Below are 19,344 nucleotides of genomic sequence, written 5' to 3'. Positions count from 1 at the left end.
ATGTTTCAGCAACATTACCATCCACAGTTCTTAAATCTTCATAAGATTTTACACCACGCATATAAAATAATAGCATACGTAAATAAAAAAGCGCACCTGCGTGAGGACTCGCACTATACATTCTGGAGACAATTTTAGGATTAAAATTTTGCTGGGGTGTCCAAACTTTCCTGGCATTATTAAAAACGAAATGAAGAGTATTGTCTGGATACAAGTATTGGCGAGCATTGTGATTCCCTCCATTTAGCACAAACCAAGCTGTTAATTTTTTGGCTTGATTTACAGCTCTGTTCACAGCTTCTTCAGCCTGGCCTTGTTGAAAATAAACAATATGGTTATTAGGCAAGTGCACTGGAAGTCTATGGGCGACATGAGATTGCTGATGCATTTTAAATTCAAAAAGACGCCACACTGCGTCTGGTGCACTGACATACCTAGTGTCTAAAAACGTTTGTACCTTATCGTGATCAATATGTTCATTGATCTCAATGTTGGCACAATCATGAACTTTATAAATATATTTATAAAGGTATTTAACAGACATGAAAGCAAGTTTATATGTGCATTATATTTCTTGGAGAGCCATGGATCATAGGGAACTTCCCATTAATTATATACATCAGCATTATTGACATTGATATGTATTCCATTATTACGACGTCTATATGATGGATATCCATCAACATCAGCAACGGTAGACGCTAAAAAAATTTTTGAGAAGTTTTTTGTGCAACACCAAACCTAGAATTAGGATTCAGATAGCCACATGATCCATGAATCATGCACGATCGTACAATTTAAACAACTCGGGTTGTTCCTGTTGATTAAGAATTTCGGTTGAAATAACTCTGTCTATGTCATCTGCATCCCTAAGTTTATCAATGGGAATCTAATTGAAGTAGCAAATGACAATGAGGCAAATCTCTTTTTGAAATTGTATGACGTATACACATATCCTAAGGTCCTACCTAGAACTCCCCTTTCTGTAACATCTTTTAGAAGTTCATTTATTTTCAAGTTAAAAACCTGAGAAACTTAATCAGGCCGATGTGCATTTTGGCTTGCAAACGAATGTCCTGTAATCTCGCACCATTTTGGATTCCATGTAAAATTTAATGTAAAATCAGGTAAACTTGCCAATGACAGCCGTAGCATCTTGAGTTCTGAGCCATGGCACGTGGACTTCCTTAAAAGGTGAAGGTAGCACAACAATATGACCTGGTTGAAGGCCTCGTTCTTCAGCTTGTGCATTTAAATAGTCAGCTAAACCTTCATAACTATCAACACGCAGGTTTGTTTGATTAGCAATAATGAGCCGTTGAATAAATTGTATGTTGCGAGTTTGCTGAGCTTATTCTGCATTACGCCTAGCCACCTGTCTAACAGTATCATTATGCAGCCTATTATTGGCCTGATCAGTCGATTCCAATCGACGTAAAGAGGCAACATATTGAGCGTGTTGCCTACGTCTAGCGAAGGCAACATCATCATCATCAGATAAACGTTACATTTTTTCTGTATGTCCTATGGCAGTTCAAAATTTTGGGAAATTGTGGTCTTTGCCTCAAGATGGAATCTACCAAACCTTGATTATTGTCACGTTGTTGCAACACAAATCTACCTAAATTATTAAACAGCCTAAAACCACGGACAGTATTACTACTGTCATTAGTCCCGAACTCATTGGCATTATATCCTGATTAAAACTAAATAAAACAAATTAGGTACCACAATTTCTAAAATGAGAAATATTATAAGATACAAATATATATACAATTAAAAATGAAGCTAACTTGTTCATAAGATCCAGTAAAATCGGAAGGTTGACTGTTCTGACTTTTTACACTTTTTAGCCTAACTGTTCATATAGACATATTTTAATGTTTTATGAAAGATTAATTGCGACATCATGTAACAGAAAAGCATTTGATGACGCAAAGCCTTTATACGAAGCTTCACTCTCCGCCAGCGGATTTAAAAGCACAATGACATACGCGAGTAGACCCAAACAACGCCCTAATCGCCAAAGGAAGATAATTTGGTTCAACCCGCCGTTCAGTAAAAACGTTAAAACAGACATTGGACGATCATTTCTCAAGATTGTTAGAAAAAACTTCAGTAAAGATCACAAATATTATAAAATCTTCAACAAAAACACCCTCAAGTTGAGCTATTCATGTAGCACAAACATCCGAAACATCATAAAGGGACATAATAAAAAAGTTCTCACTTCTGAAGAAAGGCAAAAACAACGACCTTGCAATTGCCGGGATAAGTCCCAGTGTCCACTGAATGGTGACTGTTTAGCTGCATGCATCATCTACAAAGCGGAAGTCAAATACGTAGACAAAAAGGAATTTTACTACGGATTATGCGAAGGCGAATTTAAAGAAAGGTTTAACAACCACAAAAAGTCCTTTCGACACGAGAAATACAGAAACGAAACCGAATTGTCGAAATTAATTTGGAGATTAAAAGACGACGGAACAGACTTTGAAATCTTATGGAGTATTGAAAAACGTGCAATGCCGTATAAGACAGGAGCGCGCACGTGTGACTTGTGCCTAACAGAAAAAATAGCAATTGTACGAGCTGAACCGAAGGGACTGTTAAATAAAAGAACAGAACTTATCAACAAATGTCGCCATCGCAACAAATTTACTTTGAAATGGTTGAAATGAACTGTAACGAACAATGTATTTATTTGTATTTATTTGTTTTATTACGTTTTATCACGTAATTAAAAGGTTTATACTTTAGTTAGTACCAACTTGTATAATTTGTATCATTTGCCTGAAGATTGCTAAGAAGCATGAAACTTTAAGTAGCAAAATTAATGTAGTTTTTTCTTGAAAACAAAACATAAAAATAATGTAACTGCTCTGTTACACATTGAGCACTCTGTTGTAATTTGTGTTAAAATTACTTCGTATATATATATGTATATATATATATATATATATGTATATATATATATATATATGTATATGTATATATATATATATATATATATATATATGTATATGTATATATATATATATATATATATATATATATATATGTATATATATATATATATATATATATATATATATATATATATATATATATATATATATATATATATATATATATATATATATATATATATATATATATATATATATATACATATATATATATATATACATATATATATATATATATACATATATATATATATATATACATATACATATATATATATATATATACATATACATATATATATATATATATATATATATATACATATATATATATATATATATATATATATATATATATATATATATATATATATATATATATATATATATATATAGATTTTATAATATTTGTGATCTTTACTGAAGTTTTTTCTAACAATCTTGAGAATATATATTTGGATAACAACAGATTATAAATGCTAAGCTATATATAATTATAATTTACTTACAGTTTCTATGTTCAAAGTTCCTCCAAAAGTACTAAAAATATTTTTTTAGAAATTTGTATACCTGTTGCCTTTATCATATAGATCTTGAAACGCCGATCAAGAAAATGTATAGGATCATGTATCTTTGACAAACGGTTGCAGAGATATTGACGTTTGAAGGTTTTTTGATGATGTCATCAACCTGTCCATTTCGAAACGGATTCGGGGACCCAGGTTTGGAAAACTTACCCAATTGGCTAGATCAAAAGAAAATGACCACATCCACTTTGCCTATCACAGACAGACGGACACACTCTCTGTGTTATTATAAGAGATATTTAACATTTAGCTACATCAAAGGAAAATAAACACATCCACCTTTTCTGCCACAGACAGACGGACACAGTCTCTGTATTATAAGAGAAGATTTAACACAGTTCATATTCACATTATGATGAACATTTTAAGCACAACTTGTTATCATTCGTTAGTTCTCCTTTAAAGCAGAAGCAAAAATATTTTATGAAGCTAAACCAAGGCAAAAATTCATAAAAAAGTTGACATTAGCAAATAATATTGCTGACACTCATCATTTGAAGCATGATTTTTAAATGTCACGTGACATACATCATTTGTATCATAAGTTTTATGACTTAAAACCCAATACAAGAAAAGTTATTGGGGTAGAACACAGCTAAAACACAGCTAAATTTTTATCCTCTATCACGTATAAAAATATCATATTTCGTGTTTAATTAAAATTAGTTAAATTGGCATAGTTTATTCATTTTTTATTTATTTCATTTATTCAAGGTTGGTTTTACATAGTAAATACTAAATATTAATTTACTAAGTCGTTTATTTTTAATTACCTTTCTCAGGCGTATATATGGGAACAGTGGTTTTATCTTATCGAACCTTATGCAACACTAGTACCTTACATGGTCGGCCTTGGAAATCACGAGCAGGATCATACATCAGGTGGAGTAAAGGACCCAAGCCATGCACCTGGTGAGGGTGGGTTCAGACCTTCTTGGTTCAATGGAGGAGATGATTCTGGTGGTGAATGTGGAGTGCCAATGTACAAACGATTTCACATGCCCGACAATGGGAATGCTGTTTGGTGGTATTTCTTGTCATTTTCTTTGGTTGTTTTTGTTTCTCTTTCTTTCTGTGTTATTTATATGTATTTTATGTGCATTCTAAGCCAAAAAACATAATGGGTTCCGTCTGCATTCTAACGTTACTTGTCCATTTTAGGGTAAGTAAATAAAAGGTTTGTATAATTTGCACATTTTTTAAAGTGTGTAAATTGAATTTAAAGGTACAGCTACGATTTCGGCTTAGTTCATTTTATCATGATGAGCACAGAGCATGATTATTCTCCTGGTTCTCGTCAGTACAAGTGGCTAGAAAACGACCTTAGGAATGTCAACCGTTCATTGACACCTTGGGTAATCATTGGCGGACATCGAGCCATGTATTGCAGCGAAAGTATCAAAAGTAAGCTTAGCTTCTTTTTGTCTATTGACCAATTTTTACTGCTTCTGAAAAAAGGCACTAAAAATAGCATCCTACAAAATGCTCAAAGTCCTAAAAAAGTAATAAGGTATTTTTCACCCAGCCTAAATAATCTCACAAGGTACTTATTCGAGAGGAATGAGAAAGTGGCGTTGTTCAATAGGTGTTGATATAATAATTTTAGGAAATACAGCCATATTTAGAAATTGATACAGCTATTAGAAAATGACTTCATCAGTATCAGTAGTTACGTCATATGGTAATCGAAATAGAAATTATAGTTCTGACACTTGCTGCTATATATCCTTATATAGCAGCAATATTTTTTCTTAACACGCGAAACAACTATAGAAACAAACACTGTTCTTTTCCATTCTTGCAGTGTGGATAATATAAAACTATAAATATCGGAGATATTGGTTTGTTATATTCTCAACCACAGCAGTACGGTAAAGTTTGTCTCAATATATCCAGCTCATATGATGCACCTAATTTACAACCACAAATATAATGTCTGGGCTAAAGGGCCAACTGATTTTTGCAAGCCAAAACAGAAGGCTGTCCTTGCAGCTATTTTACAACTGGAAAAACCTTCGGATTATATATACTAAGGAATCTTTATTAGGCGAATTTCTTGTTTTTTTTTTGTTGTCTTCGTTGCGTGCTCTTCTTCTTTGTTTGGTATCATAATTATACCATGTATCTGCGATGGGACCAGGTAACATGTACCATTTCGCCTTATAATTACATAAAAATAATAATTTTAATCGTTAAGAGAGTTAGTCAGTTAAACCGAGGTAAAGTTTACCGTACTGTTGTACATTTGAGGGATATGCAGAAAGAACGCGTTCGTTTTATCAGCCGGGTAGGCGCGAGAAAAACGCAACTTTTTAACATATGTCGATGATGATGATGATGTTTTGTAGCTTAAAAAAAATAACGTTTAGTAAAATAATAGAGTGTTAGAAATAAAACAAAAAGCCTATGCCAATCGACGTACAGAACACTGGAAAAAATACAAGATATAATCTAAAACCTGCGCTCATGGGCAAATAAATAAATTTGCAAATTAACATAAACTGAACGCTTACTATTTCTTCCTAAAATGTGGCATTCAGGGTTGCAACCTTAGCATGTAAATTTAGTCGTTTTGGAAACTTTCCAGAGTTATTTCTTACTTTGTTCGTTCTTATCTTTACCACGTTCGCTCTTGTCTCTACTACGTTTAAAAACTAAATGCATAGAGGCGTGTAGCGCCTCACGACATACAAGTATCTAATATGATAATAGGAAGTCTGTCTGTGTCTGTCTGTCTGTGACTTCTGCAAATAGGATGTGTTATGTTTCATTGATTTTCGACGAATTAGCTATTTGTTGACGTTAATACAATATAGTGTAGTCATTTTATGGTTTAAACCGGAAAAAATGTTAACTAATTTAGTACCAATAGGAAAAGAATTTTATGCACAATAACATATCCAAAATCCTCTGCATTTATTTATGAGCAATCTTTTTTACAGGGGATTGAGGAAGACATGGTATTTGAATAATTTTTAAAGAAAAATTTAAAAATTTGTTAAGGGTCATTTTTTAGACTCGTAGTGGAACTCCATGTATTCTTTTGACCGACTTTTTCTTGTACATTCTTTTTCGGCTCCATGATTTTCAAACTTCATGAGTTTTCTCGGGGTCTCTCATGAAAGGCGCGGGATTCTCAGAGTGTATGGTGAGAATGCTGGGACACATTTAACGAGCATTGAGAGCTTATTTTCTTGTGCGAAGTGCTTTAATCTTACCACTGATCATTTGCGTAATACAGGAACAGGAAATTTGTGATGATGATTTGGAAGCCACTAAAGCCCTTTTTAAGTCCTTTATAAATGGCAAAGCTACTGATTAAGATATGATCAATTGTGAAATATTTAATGAATTCATGATGTTATATTATTTAGTGCATCCATTATATTAATGTAGTTGTTCTGCCCAATCTTGGAACGCGCCCCGTCTTAAGACTGGCCAGGCCAATCTTCCGACAGTGACAAATGGGTGGCCAGTCTTAAGACTGGACTGCCCAATCTATGGACGTACATGCCCAATCTTAAAACAATTGTGGAAGACAAACAGAACAATAAAGTTTTTAGAATTTACCTCTTAATAGGAACTTTAAATTGAAACTTTTCTTGGAAAATCAAAAGCCAAAAATTTATATATACCATGTATTTTATGTATAAAAAATTGAAACTACTCAACCATTTTAGCATAGTCTATAAAGTTTTTCTTCTATAGACTATGATATTACATCTAGCTAACTAATAATATGGTTGAATACGATTTTTCTGATACTTCATAAATATAAACATTTTATTTTTAAAATTTAGCCACTACTACAAGCTGTATCTAAATGCTAAATGTATAACACATGCTCTACCAGCTACCTAGCTAGCTAGCTAGCTATGATTTTCACTCTACTGTGTCCAAAAGCAGGCCGGGTCAATTCAACAGTACCCAAAATATGATGTTTTAATGTGCCTAAGAATGTTTGTTGGGAGTCGCAAAAAACAGAGCTCGTGTGGTGCATCCCTTCCTTAAAATCTAAACGGAGCCAAAGATGGGCCTAACATGGTCTTTTGCCCAATCTTGTGACGCCCTGCCCAGTCTTAAGACCGGCCGGCCAGTCTTAAGACTGGGCAATTTTATGTCCAAAGATTGGGCAGCGTCCTAAGATTGGGCAGAACATAGTCAAAATGTACATGTGAAAAAAATGTGGCAGAGAGAACTGTGAACTGGCAGAATTACTTGGAGTTAAGAAGATGCTGAACTTGTTTGCTGCAACGGGACGTAGTTACCATGCCACGAGTGGCATGATCTATTTGCAGACGATGGTTGATCTTCCCTCGACTTTTCAGACCTGCATGACTAAATTCTTTTTCCATGGTTGCCACGTGACTATACGCAACATCGTTTTTGAAACGGTATCTAGACTGGCCTCACTATAGAGCAAGTACTTATGCACTTATTGAAGTCAAGGGGTGGCCCAACAAGAGGGAAAAAATGCCAGAAAAACTAAATTATTACCAGGTTCGAACTTTGGAAAACCATAAGGTTGGTGTGCAAATTGACTCGTAAAAAGTGCAAGTCGTAACTGTTAGTAGGAAATGAGGACATAAACCATACTTTCAGTATGAGTCGACATCAGTTTAACTTATTGTTCGAAATTAGAATGTTGAGAAAAGCAACTAAATCGAACCACGCAAAAACAATTAAAGAAAATGTATTTTCTTCTGAGTGTCCAAATCTATTTCACGAGTACTCTAATTATATAGTTTTGCAGAAGCTGCGTTGCATTCAGTGGATATGAAAACGGTCCATACATAAAAGATTATGAGCACGAGAGAAGAACTGGTAGAATGGCAGCATTGGTCAGTTTGTTTGACTTGGAAACGAAGGCAGCATTTAACCAGGACCTATTTCTGAAAAATGATTCGAACAAGTCGCAATTAATATATTGTGTCTGCAGTCCTTAAATATGCTTCAGACGGTACAAGAGAGGTTATTGTCGTAGATAATGATACAGACATTCTCGTACTCCCCATGTTTTATTGAAATGTTGGAATGCAACTCTATTTGTTTCTGAATGCAGGAGGGAAGAAATCTATATGTGGAAGATTGATTAAATAGTGGAAGCTACAGGTTCCATTGTGACGAGTCATTTATTGGTTATATATGCATGGTCTGACTGTGACACAACATCCGATGAGTATGGTCAAGTTATATATTTTAAAGTCACTGCTGAGAAATGTCTAGTATACAGACATTTTTAAGCAGCGAAACTTAATCTGTCTGTTAAATAGATTTCGTAGGGTTGTCACTATTGCAACTTTTGTATAAATATACTGCCTTTGAATAATGAATATTGGTTATTCCGTATTGGGATAAAAGGTATACAAAAGAGATGCAACTTTCAGATCTTATTTTCAGTGTCTCTGGTTGCTATCACTTTAACATAGCAATTTTTGTATACGTGTGATGCCTTAAGTAATGATTGCAGGGAATTTGATGACAAACTATAATTATCGATAGCTATTTAGCGATAATTAGATAAAAAAACAATAAAATTATCGCAAAATAGAAATTGATTAACGGTAAGGCTATAAAGCGATAAACAATGCTAACTTGATTTGTTTTTTCTGCAGATATCGATAATAGCACAATACACCAATTCGATATAACGGCTACCATTTTTATCTGGATAACTGGTGCGCCTAAGTTAAACAAACTGCTAGCTAGCTGGCAGCTAAGTCATTTGTTAATGTGAGTAAATGTAAAAGTTATTTATGATATTTGGCTTTTGTGGTCGTAGATATGGACTTTGCTAATTGTGCTTGTTGTTGGGCCTACAAATAACACAAGGGAATTGCATAAGTGGAAAAAAGTATTTCCACAGAGCATAATAACCAACCTCAATGCAAGGAAAATTTTGCTTCCTGTCAACTACCACCATTTTGCCTGTCTTTTTTGTTTGTTTGTTTGTTTGTTTATACCAATTGTTACATAGCTAATTGTTTAGAATGCATAAAGAGAGTTAAACGTGAAATGGACAAAAAACTCTTGTATTCCACATCCCACTGACAGGTTTTGTATGGAGCAGTTTGTCGATGAAAATCAATCTGTAGTTATCCATCTCTATTATTAAAGCTAGGAAATGATTTTAAGCAACCTGTTTCTCGAAGGGTACAGTTTTGACAGGAGATTAATTTTGTACGAGCAATCTATTCCATATTAACGTTTCGTATTCTTAAAATATGAGCTGTATGTTTCACCATGCTTCAACATACAGTTCATATTGTTTGAGCTTATGCTGCTCTATGTTTGACGTCATACCTCTTACAAGCGAAATAATCATAGTAAAGGAAAAAATTGGCAAACACAACGTTTTGTGTGATTTTTTATTTTGTATTGATACTTTCTTTCTCTTTTTATTTAATTTCAAAGCATGAAATTTTTAAAATCACATATTTGTGAAATTAATCCAAAGCTTTTTTACCTATTGTTTTCACCAAATAAAATGTATACCTTATCTTATATAATAAGAAGAAGTGTATGTGACGGTCATACTGGATGTGTTCATTTTTCTTTTGAAGTCGCCGAAATTTTCTTTGAAGTCGCCAAAATCTAAATTTTATGACGTTACGGCGCGACGTCAATAACACTACTTTAGCGTCAATATTCTATACTAGCCGAATTCCCGTGGAAGAATCCACTGAATCTCTCACTAAACCAATGTAAGGGATACCAAACAAAATCATACAACACAGTAATTTGAATTTTCAAAACTCACATTTCAACCTTGACTCCGGGATGGCAAAAAAAGCCCTGGGATCGAGGTTTCTCACAATCTGCATTATTCTATGTTTATAACCGCTGAAAAAAAACGTCTAAAAATATAAGCATGTGGAACAAAAAAATAATAAAAAAAATTATGACATAAAATTGGAAAATGCCCAAAAAAATCAAAGGCGTCTAACAACTGTTACGTAAAAAGCGAAATACGCTAAAACTATATTCTTGCTTCGTCATTCCAGCAGTACACCAGGAAAAAAAAGGATACCAAACATTAAAAAAAAAATCCAACATTTTTCGTTAAGTCATATAAAATCAGCTATTACTGTATTGCATACGGCAAACCTTCAAAGTTGCACTCAAAATATAAGAAATTAACAGTTAAAAACACATAAAAGAGAAATATAAAAACTTGAATCATTTAGTATATTGTATATCTACCGAAATATTTCAATCCAAAATATTAAAAAAAAAACAGTTTGTTTTAACAGACCCAAAGTTATAATCAAGAAAATCACGCATAAAATCAAAGAAGATAACAATGCAGCGTTTTCGAATTTAAGAATCGAATATATTTCAAACGATCGTAACGTAACAGATGTAAACATTGATTTAAGTTTAGGTTTTAGGTTAAGGTTTTTTATACTGGATCACTGAATCACACAGTCTGTAGTGTTAAAAACAGTAGCAACGGAAAAATTACTTTTTACAGTTTATGTAAATTCTTCTCTAGGATTCACACGTTGTTTTTATAAGAATAGTGTGTTTTGGTTTCAGCCTTGATGTTCTTAACTTTTTTGACAATTACTATCCTCATTATTCTCAATTGTTCTTAACATGACTATGGCCTGAAAATATATAATGCCTTAATAAAATAAAGCATGCTATAAGTTACTATAGCTAGATAATGGCAATTCTACTACATGTAACGGTCAATTGCTTGGACACAAAAAAGTTCAGTTCGTTTGATATAAAATAAAAAAAGTAAACTTCTAATCAATTTTGTGCGTCATACAAATGTTTATATTTAAAACAAACTATCAATCTTAGACATATTCTTAGGATATTCTAAACTTCTGACCCATTTTTCAGAGTATACTCTTACAAAATGAGTGCTTAAAGAAAATATCAAGACACAACAACAAACTTAATATTTAATGAAAAATTTAGTTCTGAAAGAAACGGCTAAAAAATCGTTATACACCCAAATTCATTTCTATCAAATAATTTAGACAACACACCTGCTTTTCTTTCGCTTTCTCAGTAGGTCGCAAGCTAGCTAGGCTAAAAAGTCCAATCATTTTTTTACTTTGATTACTAAATTTCGCTTCATCCCAAAGAACGAATTGAAAATGTATAGCTACAATTGTCTGATGCATTTCCAATTAATTCTTTTTCTGGTGTTATGATCGTACCTTTTTCTTCGTTTTAAAAAATATTTCTGACAACAACATTAACTTCGTTTGACAACAACAGTTTGTTTTTTACATTTTAGATTCGAATTACAGTCATATTCGAATGCGATACAACCTCAGGCCCAGAACACAAAATGTAAAATATAGTAAAACATATAAGCTTTAAGCTAACCTCATGATTAGTAAACATTGGCATGCTTTGTTTGAAGTAACTTTTTTCAGGATTAACTTGAAAAACGGACAACCTTCTTCGCTTCGGTTTTCTTTTTCAGTTGATAAACAACTTGTTTTCATGAGATACGGCGCGTACATGGTAATTTAACCGTAACGACCGAGAACAGCGCTGTAGCATAAATGACAAATGGACCCCCTGTTTTCTCATTTGGCGGCTTACTTATTTTTTTAGTAAATTTTAGCGTACAGCCACAGCAAAAATAAATATATGAGGAAGAGTATTTTGTATGATCGAATTTTAAGACACAGACATGTTGTTCTAAAAGATGGTGATACAGTATGGAATATGAATTTCAACACACCAGCAAAGAGTCTAAAAGGTATTCTAATGTTGTTTACAAAAGAGACTAATTGGGCAAGAGACACTGAAAAATTCTACAACCCTAAAATTATTAATGTTGAGGTAGCTGTTAAAGGAAAATCTAATCAATTATACGCACAGGAGATAAAAAGCTATCACTAATGGGATGAAATCAAGAAACACTTTGGTGTTGGTAGATTGAAACAACATGGCTCAGCACAACATGAGTTAAATGTATTTGATATAAGAATGGTAGATTATTATACAAAAGAATTTGGATTGTGATTGGATTTCAGATCATCTGATGATAACACACTACGTGGAACTGGTAGACGTATTGAGAATGCTTAAGAAGGTATTATTCTTGCTATTACAAAGACGGCTGGAGCTGGTGGTAATCTGCAGTGTTATATCTATCTATTTATGGATGCCCAAATTAACATTTTAAATGGTGCATTTGTTAATATTTTGTACTAAATATATAATGAACTTTCCAAAATTTCCTCATAGTGCAATATTTGTTGGTGCAACCACATGTGGTAAAACCGAATACTTATTAAAACTACTTGAAACTAAATATAAGCACCATTTTGAATACATTATTATTCTATGTCCAACAGTTTTAGATAATAAGACGTACCTATCAAGAAAGTGGTTACTCGATGATGAAAGTGTATTTACTGTTTGATGTAGAATGTAAATTAAATGAATGGATTAGACTATTTACCAATAATTTTAAGGGCCACGAAACACTATTTATAATTGATGATTGTTCTGCTGAAGGTGAAATAAATAAAAAACGTGATGCATTATCAGAACTTGCATTCTCTGGTAGACATAGAAATCACTCCCTATGGGTATTAACACAAAAGTATAATTCGGTTTCGAAAGACATTAGAGAACAAGTTAAATGGCTTTCCTTGTTCTTCACCAAAGATAGAGATAGTTTTGAAGATTGTTTAAGGGAGAATGATGTTGTGCCAGATTAGAATGAACGAGATAGACTAAAAACACTCCTACAGAATCTGCCATTTTCTAAACTTATACTGAAGTGTTACCAACCAACTAGTTATTATTTTTTAAAATCCTGCTAAAATTTGTTGATACACTAGTTATACGCTAGTTATAATTTTGTTAATTAATAATATAATGATTGAATACGTTAACTTCATTTTGTTATTAGCAATTATTTTTGCAATTATATATCCATGTTATAAGTTTGCGTAAGATTTTCTATCTTATAAATATAGTAATGGATTCTAAGATACTTGATCAACTAACTAATTTAGAAGAGAAAGTTGCTAAAGAAATAAAACCTAAAAGAAATGTTAGAAGATAGAGCAGCCATTAATTGAAGAACCAATGGAAGAAGTGGATCCTGAAAAAAGGAATAGACTGATTAATTGTGTGCTATCGGGCAATTCTAAACAACATCTAAGTAAGAATACACTGAACAACAAATAATGAAGATGAACGCTGAAGTGGTCAGATGACTAAATCATTAGGAAAATCATTAATTGGATTATATTCTAATATAGCATGTGGGGCTTTAGGTATGGAAAATAAAAATGAACTAAATGATGATCTAGAGAATGATCCATTTCTTAATACCGCTGTACAGAGATTCAATTGTGATATGTACTATCAATTTGGTGCAATGCTAGCACCAGTTAGTGTAGCCATGATTACAGGTACACATTATGTGAAAAATTCTAGCACTAATAGTAGTAATAATGGAAGAACAGCAAATAGTGGAACCAACAACAGCAGTAGCAACAGTAGTGGAGGAGCAGAAAGTAACAAAACAGAAGAATCCCCTAAGAGTTAAACAGGGTAAAAGACTTGTTGAACATAATCGTCGTAAAAAAAAAGAACTAAAAAGACTCAATGATAGTATAACTAAGCAAGAAGAACACCATGTTGAAAAACAAAACAAATAATTACCAGTATGTGGTTGTTGGTGCAGGCATATTGGTAATAGGTGGATATATTGCGTATAGTCAAATAAAAAAGACAATACCAGTATTACCACACAAACCACAGTCAATTGAAGAACCAGAACGGTCAAAGGTAGTTATCAAAAAACCTAGTAAAGATATCTTTAGCACCGAATAACTTTTTCTATACCATAATATATAATGAGTGCTACGGATTACACTAAAAATATAAAAGAAAGCCTGTATCATGGAGCTGTCGTTTCTGGACTAGCTGTTGGATACACAATACTAGGAAAATCACTGTTTAAAATGACACCACCATCTCTTAGTAAATTTGATATATAGGATACTTTTAAATTGGTAGTTGTTGTTGCTGCTGCTGATATGACCAAGGACTATCTAATAAAGATGGCTGGATTAGCAATGATGGGTATTGGTGCTGTTGTGAATGCGCTTGCTTTCTCAGGTAGTAATTTCTAGTGAAGTAAAAAATAATTCCTGATAATATATATGGCTAGCTTAGCAATGATACTTATCTGAAAAACTTATCTGAAAAAAGGTTTAATGACTTAGGACGTGCAATGAAGAGATATTATGTTGATACAGGTACGAAACTTCCAGAACTACCACCAGAACCTAAATTATCAGACTTCTATAAACAATCAGAATCACAGAAATATAGGGAATTAGGATTTATTGTTGCTAGTATGACTATGGTTGGTTGTGGTATTTATTGATATTAAAAAAGAAAGAAATAATAATCTATAGTTATATGGAAGACTATTGTATTTACAGTTATTGTAATCAATGTGGTAGGCTATCTAATGATGTAAAACCGTATTATAGAATAATCGGTGTAAACTTTATCTATTGGGCATTATGCAGTGAATGCAGATGTTACATATTTTTAATTAGATACAATAAACCGATTGGTGGTATTTAAAAGATTATACTTAAAAAAATAACATTATTAGTAATTATTATTATGGGAGATATATTTATTTATGAAGATGTGAAATTAAATGTTATTAATGTTAATGACACTGTTTGTTTCAAGGCTGAAACAATTGCAAATATATTGGAATATAGGGATACAAGTCAGGCTATTAGAAATCATGTGGATCCAGAAGATAAAGACACTCTAAATGACCTCAAATCTTGGGGAGTTTTAAAAACGGGGCTAAATTCTAGCCATCTGAAAACACCTACCCTAAAAAATGGACATATGATGTATGTAAATGAATCAGGATTATATAGCCTTATTATTAGATCAAAGATGGTTAAGGCAAAAGAATTCAAAAAATGGGTTACAAGTGAAATTCTACCATCAATAAGAAAAACTGGAAAGTATGAGATAAAGAAATTCAGGATGTTAGCATAATACTATTGAATCAGAATATGATCTACATTCAAAAGTTGTCAATTATATTAGAAACCATTATCCTGAGGCAATCATGTCCGTATCATTGGGTGAAAACCAAATAAATAGTAAAATGAGAATAAGATCATACAATATGGGCTATCAGAAGGGTGCCCCAGATATGGTACTACAAAGCCAATTAACTGATCAGAGAGTTATGTTACAGAAATATAAATTAAATGGATACAAGATACTGGTAAGCAATGATTATCATGAAATTATAACGGAAATCAATAAATATTTCTATGAAGTGAGAATCAAATGTGAATATTGTTATAGAACATTTAAATCACGAGAAACATTAGACAGTCATATGAAACACATTCATAAAAAACTTAAGTAAATAAAGTATCATATTTCAGTTATTTAAAAAATGATGTAAAACACTTTATTATATCACTTTATTATAATGGAATGTTTAAAATCAACATCAAAAGAATATTTGTTATTATAAAATGGTAATATGGATATGCTATGCTATCATTTATAAATGGGGGATTTAAGAAAAAAACAATTAAAGAAATACCAATATATAGTATTATAAAATGAATAAAATAATTTCCAAACCTAATATAATGATGAATGATATAGATCTTCAAAAACTAAGCAAGACTGAATTAATTAATATAATACGTGGTAATAATACAATTGATGTTAGGCCTGGCTACATCAGAAGCCCCAAGACTAATAGATGGATCAAAATAAATGGTCCAACATTTAAGAAACTTAGACCCATCCCAGCACCAAGGAAACCAACCTCTGCACCAAAGCCCAAACCCCGACCAATAATTAAACTTAATAGTGCATTCAAGGATGCAACCAAATCATTTGAAGTTAGAATTAAAAGTAATGATGATCCCATGAAACAATTAGAATATACCAGAAATGATATATCGAAAGTTGCTAAAAATGAATTATTTAAATTAAAGGGATATAAATATAAGAAAACATTAAAAGTAACGTTTAAAAAACAAATGGATTCAGAAAATATGGTTTACAAATCAGCATATTTCCAATCTAGGCCCCAAACTGTTACAAATGAAAATGATATCCAGTCTGTCATCAGCCTATCATCACAAGAAATTATAAATATAATTAACCAGTGGATATCTGAAGGATCTGGATGGGTTGTTGATTCGGTTAATTCGAACTATATAAATTTAACATATTATAATCCATTAAAAGGATCAAGTTATATAGAATTACCAACTGAATTAAGGCATGGGTCCAAAAAATTAATAAATATGCAGAATATAGATGAGAAATGTTTTATGTGGTGCCATATTAGACATTTGAATAAACAGGATAAAAATCCACAAAAAATAAAAAAATCGGACCGAAAATTTGTTGATCAACTGAACTATGAGGGTATTAAATTTCCAGTTGACATAAAACAGTACAATAAAATAGAAAAACAGAATAATACCCCAGTAAATGTATTTGGGTATGAGGATGAACAACCATTCCCACTATATATATCCAAAGAAAAATTTAAAGACTGTATGAATTTACTATTAATAACAAAAGATGATGAAACTCACTATGTCCTAATAAGTGATTTTAATAGTTTCATGTACAGCAAAACGAAACATAGGGAAAAGAAACATTTCTGTCTATACTGCTTACAATGTTTTTCTAGTGAAAGAGTATTAGAAAGTCATATGGAAAATTGTATTACTATAAACGGTAAACAAGCCATAAATATGCCAAGTGAGGATGATAAAATCTTACAATTCCAAAACTTCCATAAACAACTAGATGTACCATTTGTAATATATGCAGGTTTTGAAGCCATCACAGAGAAAATCCAAATGTGTGAACTAAATAATAAAAAATCATTTACTGAAGCCTACCAAAGGCATGTTGATTGTGGTTTTGGTTATAAGGTTGTGTGTAGATATGACAACAAATATGGCAAACCAATAAAAATATATAGAGGTGAAAATGCTACTTACAAATTTATGGAAGAGATGTTGAGGGAAGTTAGATATTGCACAAGAATTAAGAACAAACATTTTAAACAGGATATGATTATGACTAAGCAGGATAAGGTGGACCACAAAAAAGCCAAAAAATGTCACATCTGTAATAAGGAATATATTAATACAGATTATGCGGATAATAATATTGTACGTGACCATTGCCATGTAACAGGAAAATATGGAGGATCAGCACATACTGATTGTAATTTTAGATTAACCGATAAAGTTCCAGTTATATTCCATAATTTGAGAGGATATGATAACCGTTTCATAATGCAGCAAATTGGTGAAATTTTGAAAAAGCACTCCTGTAAAACCAAATATGGAGAATTGAAAGAAATGGATATTAATGTTATACCAAATAATATGGAAAAATATATGGCATTCATGTTGGGTAAGCATCTTAAATTCATTGATAGTTTCCAATTTATGAGCTCTAGTTTGAAAAAATTGGTTGATAATCTACCTAAAACATCATTTAAATATACAAAAGAGGAATTCGATATTAAAAAGAAATTTGAACTTATGACTAAAAAAGGTGTATATATATGGATTCATTTGAGAAATTCAATGAAAACAAACTACCATACCAAAAAGATTTTTACAGTTTATTATTGGATGAAAATATCACAGATGATGATTACAAACATGCTAAAAGGGTATGGAAGAAATTTGAATTAAAAACAATGGGTGAATACCATGATTTATACCTAAAATCCGATGTGCTATTATTAGCCGATGTTTTTGAAAACTTTAGAAGTACATGTTTAGAATATTATAAATTAGATTCAGCACATTATTACACATCACCAGGATTATCATGGGACGCTATGTTAAAAATGACTGATGTGGAATTTGAATTGATGACAGATGTTGACATGTTTCTGTTCATTAAATAGGGTCTAAGGGGTGGTGTATCATATATTTCCAACAGATATGCAAAATCCAATAATAAGTACGCTAATGATTATAATCCGGATGAAAAATCAAAGTATATAATGTATTTGGATGCCAACAATCTATATGGGTATGGAATGTCACAATATCTACCATCTGGTGGATTTAGATGGTTTACTGAAAATGAAATAAAAAAATGTGATTTGGCTAACTATGAGACAGATAGTAAAAAAGGGTTAATATTTAAAGTTGATTTTGAATATCCAAACTACATGATATACATAATGATTATCCACTAGCACCAGAAAGAATAAATGTTACCAAAAATATGCTATCTAACTATTGTAAAAAAAAATCCAGAAAAAGTATAATATATCAATCAGTGATGTCAAAAAATTAATCCTAACATTGGACAAAAAGGATCAATACGTAGTGCACTACAGAGACTTACAATTATATATATCATTATGATTAAAAGTTAAAAAAGTACATAGAATATTAGAATTTGATCAATCCCCATGGTTGAAAAAATATATTGATTTCAATACAAATAAACGAACATTTTGTAAAAACGCATTTGAAAAGGATTTCTTCAAACTTATGAATAACAGTGTACCTGGAAAAACAATGGAAAATATTAGAAAACGTGTAAATGTCGAACTTGTTACAAATAAGAAAAAACTAATGAAATTAACATCAAAACCAACCTTTGAATCATCAAAAATATTCAATGAAAACCTTGTTGCTGTTCTCAAAATTAAGGAAACATTAACATTAAACAGACCTGCCTGCATTCGTTGGAATGTGCATTCTAGATTTATCCAAAACAATGTACGATTT

General features: G+C 31.8%; 1 protein-coding gene across 5 annotated transcripts in view; it reads left to right on the top strand.

The window, feature by feature from the left end:
- LOC130645009 (uncharacterized) overlaps nucleotides 1-19,344 on the top strand; it is a 54,047-nt gene that overhangs the window by 24,816 nt on the left and 9,887 nt on the right. For 4 of the 5 annotated variants that reach the window (XM_057450843.1, XM_057450841.1, XM_057450842.1 and 1 more), the window contains 2 exons: nucleotides 4,339-4,583; nucleotides 4,782-4,960. In XM_057450843.1, the coding sequence (XP_057306826.1) occupies nucleotides 4,339-4,583; nucleotides 4,782-4,960 (424 nt within the window). The other variant, XM_057450840.1, reaches the window with a different exon arrangement.

This window comes from Hydractinia symbiolongicarpus, chromosome 5, assembly GCF_029227915.1.
Source record: "Hydractinia symbiolongicarpus strain clone_291-10 chromosome 5, HSymV2.1, whole genome shotgun sequence".
Lineage (NCBI taxonomy): Eukaryota > Metazoa > Cnidaria > Hydrozoa > Anthoathecata > Hydractiniidae > Hydractinia > Hydractinia symbiolongicarpus.
The sequence above is the reverse complement of the archived record's forward strand: the minus strand, read 5'-3'. Positions and strand labels throughout refer to the sequence as shown.